The 8,568-nt window shown below is 39.8% G+C and overlaps 1 protein-coding gene across 1 annotated transcript; it reads left to right on the forward strand.

Moving 5' to 3' along the window:
- Positions 1 to 1,260: 1,260 nt before the first annotated feature.
- On the forward strand, positions 1,261 to 3,800 carry LOC146692325 (12-(S)-hydroxy-5,8,10,14-eicosatetraenoic acid receptor-like). Its single transcript, XM_085433325.1, has 3 exons — positions 1,261 to 1,397; positions 2,011 to 2,416; positions 3,327 to 3,800. The coding sequence occupies exons 1-3, from the start codon at positions 1,261 to 1,263 to the stop codon at positions 3,798 to 3,800; spliced, it is 1,017 nt and encodes a 338-aa protein (XP_085289451.1).
- The last annotated feature ends 4,768 nt before the right edge of the window (positions 3,801 to 8,568 follow it).

An 8,568-nucleotide genomic window follows, 5' to 3' on the forward strand; every position in this document is an offset into this window, starting at 1 on the left:
GCTGATCCTTCACTCATTATTTCTGTGGCACCGGTGACATATTGATAAAATAGAGGTATAGGTTGGCACTGCCCGTAATCCTTCAACCAAATAACAAAAACACCTGATTCTGACCCTGGCAAACTCTCACTTTGACATAACCAAAGTAGGTTTAATCAAGAAAACTGATAAGTATTAATCCAACTTAGATTAGCTGGCATGGAGCTGAAATACAGACTCTGCCAGCGACTATAAAGTAGCAGCTCAGTCAGACTGGCTTTCCATGCAATGCAAGAAAAGATGTGTCAGGAAGAGTGGAACAAACAGCCTGAATCCAGATGTGCAAAGATTGAAAACCCTTGAACATAGAAGGCTGTAGCTGCTGCCAAATGAGGCTTTGACAAACAAATGTATCTGTCAATAAGACACAGGTTTATGATTTTTTTTTAACTTTTAAAAAAGATTCATAAACAATGTTATTACTTTGTCATAACAGGTTATTGAACGTAGGAAAAATCTCAAATCTAAAACTGTGTACCTAAAGACACTGATCTGTCACTTTATAGCAATGTAAAACTTATATGTGTTTGCATGTTTTTTCCATGAATGTCTCCAAACATAATATTGCAAATGTGCAAGCATGATTTTGTCATATTGACAGTCCCCTGAATGTCACAAGGAGTTTAGCCAGTCTGCTGATAAAACCACAATGAACTACCAGTATCCAAATAGCTCTCTCTCTCTGTAACATCGAAATTACTGTCAGATTCCTTTTTTGCAGTAATAGTTTAGAGTTTGCAGATTGAAAGATTCATAAATGTAACTCTCATGCTTAGTTTCTCAGTCAGTTGAGTAGAGCTCCCTAAACCACACCTCCAGCACCTCCTGAATGTAAATACTTCTTCGCAAGTAACCAGCGTGGTAGCATCACATAAACAGAGGCTAAGAGAGGGCATTTTCTCCTTTCTCCTTCACTGCATTGAGAGTGTGCTTCCTCCGTATCTTTTGCCATGGAAAAACCAGCCTTGACAGAGGTCCACAATCACTGTAAGGCTCTCTTAAGGGGACTGTTCAATTTAAGGAACTAGAAGGAGAGTGAGAAGGAGCATCTGTCCCTGAGGGGTGAAGATTCGAGATCATAGGAACCTACAACAACCTCCAGGATAAGGGATTTAACTGCAATGCTTGCTTTCTCAATATACGACATATTAATTTGACCGTAGCTTTATCTGCTATAGAAGGTGGACATTTTTTGCCATTTATATGATGATTCAACAAAACATGTCTGTAAATCGATCAGTTGACCACTGCAAAACACCCAGTGACATTACATACCAAGTCCTCTCCTGGGTAATGGTGGGAGAATTTACACTGGGTCTGCCTCTCAACCTGTCCGTTCTCTACATCTTCATCTTCAGGTACGGGAAATCTTTTTACTCGTTTACATTTATTCTCGTTTTAGTAAAAACCAAGAGGAAAGCTGTGCTGGATTCTGGTTACTGGGGGCAAAGTTTGCTAAATGAAGTGTAAACCAACTGCGCTACTGATGTGGCGAAGAAAGCGGTTTTAAGTTTATCTTTAAAAGACTGTGACCACTCTGATGCAACCAATTCAGATGCCATGAAAATAACAAGACCTACCAAAACTCTATTAAACCTTTGAAATGGACAGATGAATCCAATTTTGTTCTTGAAAAGTTAAAATAGAAAGTGTAGAACAAAAAAGCTAAGCTGTAAGTGTTACACTGAAGTGCAAACAAAACAAAAAAGCAGACCTTGCAAGTCGCTACAAAGTAAAATCTACATATGTTCCCACGCTGGTCTATGAGTTTTGAAGAGTTTATCTGACACGAGTCTGAGTGCGACTGTCCAACATTTTACTCAGCTCTCCGAGGAGAGGACGAGGTCGTGTAGATGGCAGAAACAGCATCATAAGCTTAGGTTTATTTTTTTCCTGTTCCTCTTCATTCGCTCTTGATACAAAGCAAACTCGCTGGCTGTGAAACAATTAACTGTTATATGACCTTTTTAGATACAAGTTCTGGAAGAACAAAGCGATCTTCTTGTTCAATATTGTGGTTGCTGATTTCTTGCTGGTGGGCTGCCTTCCTTTCAAGATCCATCATTACCAGCACAACTTGAGGCGCAGTGAGGACACTGTGCTTTGTAAGATAATGCTCTTCATGCTGTTTCTCAATCGAGGAGCCAGCATCGCCTTCCTCATCACAATGTCCCTCGATCGCTACTTCAATGTGGTCCATCTTGGAAGGAGAAATTTTGTCAACGTGTTTAAGAAATCTCCTCAGATTTCTGTCGTCATCTGGATCCTCTTGCTTCCCCTCACCACTCCTACTATGGTCACAACCTTTGAGTGCTGCAACAGCCACGGACGGGAAAAGGAGACATTCTTACATGATGTGACGGACACCTTTAGAGAGGTACGGTTTCAGTGTATTTGTTTGGATTTAGTGTTGTTTTATGTTACCTAACAATATATACTGATGACAACTGACTAAAAACAGGTTGTTCGCTGCCTCGCTCTGACAGATCAGATGGCCTCCAGCCTCCAGAAAGAAAACGGGTGGATTTGGATTCAAAAAAACTTTAATATTTATATTTGAACATTTAAGAAGAACAGCAGAGATTAACACAACTGCTTCAACTTCCTATAAAGCTGGCATTACAGTCAATATCCAGTTCAGTTCCCTAACTGGCAGTTCCTTTCCACAAGACATAGATACACTCACCCAGGCGTGGCAGAACCGAATTAGAGTTTTTCTGAAGTAAAAATTGGAGACAGCGTATAAACAAAAGTTTTCATGAATCATTTACATTTATTATTAAGCACGTTTTTTTTCTCTTTGTCCTAATTATTAATATTCCTTTGTTTATGTAACTTTTGAAATAAACACAGGATTTTCAGGGTCTGGACCAGTGATGGGATGAGATGTGGAACGTGTGCAGATAAAGATAAACGCTTCTATAGACACTTTTCACAATATTTGGAAATCTTAGAGACCAGACAACTGTTAACTAATGTTAGAAAAACAAAAATCAACAGATAATCACCAGTTATTCTTGAAAGAAAGAATTAATTTGAATCGTTTACATTTCTAACTTAACATCATAACTTAAGTAAAAGGCAGGGGGTTAGCTGGAGAAGCTAAGGAGGGGTTTAAAGGGGTCAAAATATTAGTCCATGATTGAAGACAGAGTGTTTAAGTTAAGAGTGTACATGATAAACTTTCCCATGTCTGTATAGAAATCCAAGTTGACTGTGTGACACATAGGGCTATTGTAACGAGTCATACCTAATAGTGGGGTTTTTGTTTATTTTGTTTTTGTAAGATTGTTTTCTTCTCCCAAATCATCATCCCCTACATCATCCTCGTCTACTGCACGGTCCGCATTGTCAGCCGGCTGAGGAAGAAGACGGTTGGGGAGAAGACTAAGCTGAGGAGGGCTGTGTGCTTAGTCACATCTGTTGTCGTTGTCTTCTCCTTCTGCTTCCTTCCCTGCACTATAACTAGAGCAGCACTGCTGTTTGTGCGGCTGAAGAACTGGCAGGATGCAGAAAACATAGCTGTCCAGGTGTACGACGCCCTCATGGTTTTGTCTTACAGCGACTGCCTGCTGGACCCGTTGATTTACTGTTTCTGTAACTCAGGGTTTAAAGATGTTTACATATCTACCTTTTGCCCTGTATTTATCCAGAAGAGACTGACAAATTCTGACTCTGGCACCCCAAACACAACAACATGTACTAGTACTACTACTACTGCTGGCGCTAGAATGATTTTTTTGCCTATAATGGAGAAATAATCTGTCTCTGTGATACTTGACTCACTCACCCACTCATCCACCCACATAGGTGTTTTTAGCTGGGAAAGAAGTGCTGACAATTTGAAGTCATCAGATGACATTTACTAGGTAGTAAACACACAGCACTCAGTAAACACCACAGTTACTAAACAGAGTTAGTGAGTAGCTGACATGCAGTTCAAAGATTTTTACATTTTCTTCCTTGTTAAAAGATGATTAGTTTACAGATTGGGGCACTAATGTAGGCGGGAGGTTGCTTATTAAATGTAAATATTTTTCTTGTGTGCATGTATAGTTATTTCTTGGGTTATTTTCCACAGGACGCCAGGTGATACTGCTAAATGAGTGTTTATTAAGGTTTTCAGGTGCCTCTTGTTTGATACTATTACTGAAGGATGGTTTTTATCTTTCCAGTTATAGAGGGCTGTTTTTGTAGCCACTGTTAAAGGTTGGTGTGTATTTGTTCATACTCATGCCAGACCTCTTTTATGTAATTGATCCTGTTATATGAGCTCTGTGTATGATTTTATATTAGATTAGAGAAGAGGCACAGAGAACATGTCCAGTGATTGTTTTTACCTTACAGTTATGGGCATTTATTGTTGGTTTTTATTCGAAGATTAAGACACTTAAATTGTAACGACCTTTTTGTTCCTGCAATGTTTCAGTGAAGGTGCTTTTCCTTTTTTATTTTTTTTATACTACAAGGTCAGCTCAGAGTTTTTAAACAACCTTCTATTGAAAATAGAGACTTCCTTTTAAGGATGTCTTGCACTGCATATGAGTATATCCTCAGTAATCTGTTGTGAGGAACTGCCTTCACATGTACATACAGTCCTATGAAGACAATAGCTTGGTTAAAGTAATACTAACCAGCGTGACCATATAGGGCATTTCAGTGGATTAATAGGGAAGTGTATAAAATTAAAGATCCTGTCTGAGTAGTCCACTCATAAAAGTTAATATACAGTTTTTTAAATTATTTGTGCTAGGTGGAAATTTACACTTCAACTGCATGTTTTAAATAGTAAAATGTATATGCATGTTGTATGTCAATATTTACTTAAATATAAATATTAAAGCATTTTTAGTTATTAGGGTTATTATTAAACCAGACATGATGACATGATTTGTTAGTACTTCCTGTAATAAACCAAAGCACTTAGCATTAGTGATATCTATTTTAACTCTCTTTTATTCATCCTACTAGGAGTAGGCCTTCTTAAGGCTGACCTAAATATGCACAGGTGTCATTTATCACTCAGGAATCTCTATAATGCTGAATGCTGAGCATCATCTCTGTCATTAATGCCTCAAACCTGCAGGTTCACCCGCAGTGCAAAATGTTGTGAAATCTACCAAGTGTTCTGATGCTGCTCAAAAAACTGCATTTGACCTCTGAACTTTGAGCACTTGTTTCAGTTACTTGTGGAATTTTATTACTGTGGCTATTTTTACATTTCCCATCACAAAGTGTTTTTTCTTATTGTATGAATAAACTAGTGAGTGCTGGTGTTATTGATTAACTGCCACTACAAAAATGTCAATCCTTACCGGACAACATGTTACACTGTACACATTTTTTTGTAGCACTGAAAACTTAAATTATCTGCCTGTATGATGATGATGATGTGTGCATACTGCTGCTGTAACTACACATCTGACAGAGTTTTTGCAAGTGAAGAGTGTTACCTTTTCTGAGTAAAATGTTACCACAAGAAATACACAATCGTGCAATGTTTACTGTTCAGCTTTTTCTGACACGGTAAGCCTTTACCAAACATATACAAAAAGCAGAAGTAGCTGCCTTGCGACGTCCAAATATTGACACTGTTATAGAAAGATGCTCGAGTATGTTCATGAGCACAACATGAAGTAATTTTTATGTTGAAATAGCATTTCCTCACATGCGGTCAGTTATTCGTGGATGAGACCCACACTCTGACAGATTCTCCACATTTTATGGTCTCCAGCCTTTGCGCTGTGTGGGTATTATAACAGCAGGGAGAGCAGCTGCATAGCCTTGAAGCCGAGACTAGTAACCCCTAAGCCAGGATATCATAGCAATCATAACAGCAGAGAACAGAAGTATGAAAGCAAATGCAAAGAAAGGCCTAAATGTAAAACAAACACAGAACGTTATTGAATTACTGTTCTTGCCATCGCTGCAAATTGACTTTCTGCTTCCTAAAAGCCTGTAACGACTTAATGACACACCCTCAGCCTGAAACGTTTTATGGGATTTGGGTCATTAAGGTAAGTGACAAGTTCAGCGTTGGAAGCTTGACTAATTCAAGGGGAATAAAATCCCTCCTGTCATTATGTGCACCACTTGTATTGATCCACTTGAAAAAGCTCAGAATGAGTTGTTGAAAATGTTTAATTCTTTCTCTGAAAAAGCAGATTTTTGAAACCCAGTGGACTGACAGGTTTGTGTACTGGGACTAATTTGTTCCTAAAAAACAGGAGTCTACTATATTCAGGCCTTGTGGACCTGCTCTGCTTGCATGAAAACAAGCTCGTACGGTTCCTTTACGAATACATTTTTGGAAACAATCAACGCATAAATTTGTAAATTAGACACAACAGGAACACTAAACTCTTCCATCTGGGAAGCTTGAGAAACATTTCTGCTTTACTACACCTGCACCACAAATGTGCTGTGTGAAGAGGAGTATCTCATGGTACAAAATATGTCATTTTTGTCCTTGGCATATAATTAAAGATAAAAAAAAAACCTGACATCATCATTTGGGAAAGTACTGTGGTTCTTAACAAATAATAAGTGGACTCTCCCTGAAAACAAAAATGTGGCGACAGCTCTGATGATATTGGATTAATCCTGAGCATGCTGCCTTTAGTTTCACGGCTGAAACTTTGATTATTTATGCTATAAATCCTGCTGCTGTGTGATGTTACAGCTCTTTGGTAAAGAGCAATTATTCAGGGCTGTATGCAGCTGGCATTGCTGTAAAGGGGATAGAGCAGATTGTACTACAGCTGCAGGGTGCTCCATCCCAAATTAACCTAGTGCCATTACTGATGACATATGTGCTTGGGCTGCTGTTTTTCACTAAGACCACAGAATATAAAGTAGTTTTGAGATCTAAAAGGTTAATCCAGTGCAGCAGTTTTGTGAGCTTGCATTCTTTCTAATGGCCAGCAGGGGGCAACTCGTGTAGTTGGTTAAAAGAAAAGCAGGTTATACAGAATTTATTATTTTGACATTAATGAAAGCAACTTTTGCAAATTGCAAGACGGTCACCCAATAGCATATGCTCCAAAGACACTTACCCGGACAGAGGTTAATTATGCACAGATTGAGAAACAACTCTTTGCAGTGTTGTTCAGATGCAGACGTTTCCACACCTACATATACTGCAAAAGAGTCGTTGTCGAGTCAGACCACAAGCCATGGAGCACATACTGAAGAAGCCAATCTCTGTAGCTCCGGCTCATCTGCAGTGCATGCTTTTACAGCTGCAGAGATATGGCATAGAGATTGTGCCAGATTTCTGGAATTTCAGAGACGAAATTTTGCACTACCATAGCATCATCTTCAAAGGTGACAAAAACATAGTGCCAACAGCCCTGAGAAACAATATGCTGGAGAGAATCCACATTGGGCACATCGGGATCGAGTGTAGTGAGCAGGGAGCTAGGGATGCCCTCTTTTGGCCAGGCATGGGCAAAGACATTGCTACCACAGTGTAGAACTGTTCTATATGTCAGTAAAGGTGTGCAGCGAACCCTAAAGAACCTCTCATTCCACCTCTCATGCCTGAGAGACCATGGCAGGCCGTGGCCTCAGACCTCTTCACCTGGCGCGGACGAGACTACATAGTAGCTGTAGACTATTACAGCCGCTACTTTGAGCTCGAAAGGCTATTCTCCACTACTGCAGGGTCAGTAATCAAAAAGCTCAAGGCTATATTTGCCAGACATGGTATACCAGAGAGGCTTATTTCAAATAATGGCCCACAGTACAGTTCTCGAGAGTTCAAGGACTTCGCAGTCACATGGGACTTTGTCCACATAACCTCAAGCCCTTTGCATCCACAAAGCAACGGCCTCGCCGAAAGAACAGTCAGATGAACCAAATCAGTTCTGGATAAAGCTCATGCTCAGTGAAAACTACATAATAATTTCACAATCTTCTAACGTGGCATAAGATAATATAATAATCTCACAATTCCCCCTTTGACCTCTTTTTAAAGAGATCACTTACACCTCGCAATCCAGTGTTGCAGGGTTCATTTCTTCTTCAGGTGATTCTCCGCTCCTCTTCTTTCTTCGACCTCAGGGGTTAGACCACCCTTCAGTCGTTGCACAGATCAGGGGATTATTCTGCCCCGATTTTCAAACAACGATCTGTGTATTCTTGGGTCACAGCTGTGTCCCCCTTTTTACCAAGAGCCTCTCGAACCTCGTTGGTCTGGTGTTCCTTAATTTTCGCCAATCCCCTCGTGTTCATTGCTGTGCTTATGGGATCCATCCTCTTGAGGTGACTAGCCGGAGCCCAAACGCTATGACACTTCACCCCAGTTGCTGTCTTGGCAGTCTCCACGTCTATCTCTGCTGCGAAGGATCTCCGTGACCTCGTCTGGTGTCTGTTCCTTTCTCTTTAAGGCAGAAAACCAAAACACCTTTCTTCCTAGCCCTAATAATCTAATGTTGTTATCCATTGTTCCTCTAGTGATTCAAAATTGGTTTAGCATATCATGTTTGGGACTCTCTGTCCCAGAGAATTATTCTACACATAATCTAT

This window comes from Copadichromis virginalis, linkage group LG15 (genome assembly GCF_057382275.1).
Source record: "Copadichromis virginalis isolate Kocher_CV1m ecotype Utaka linkage group LG15, C_Virginalis_male_GT1.1, whole genome shotgun sequence".
NCBI lineage: Eukaryota > Metazoa > Chordata > Actinopteri > Cichliformes > Cichlidae > Copadichromis > Copadichromis virginalis.

What these genes read in the sequence shown, in the direction of transcription:
- LOC146692325 (XM_085433325.1), top strand. Translation starts at nt 1,261, where the DNA reads ATGTCTGTAAATCGATCAGTTGACCACTGCAAAACACCCAGTGACATT. An exon ending in CTCTACATCTTCATCTTCAG is followed by an intron (nt 1,398 to 2,010) that starts GTACGGGAAATC and finishes TGACCTTTTTAG; the next exon opens with ATACAAGTTCTGGAAGAACA. An exon ending in TGACGGACACCTTTAGAGAG is followed by an intron (nt 2,417 to 3,326) that starts GTACGGTTTCAG and finishes TGTTTTTGTAAG; the next exon opens with ATTGTTTTCTTCTCCCAAAT.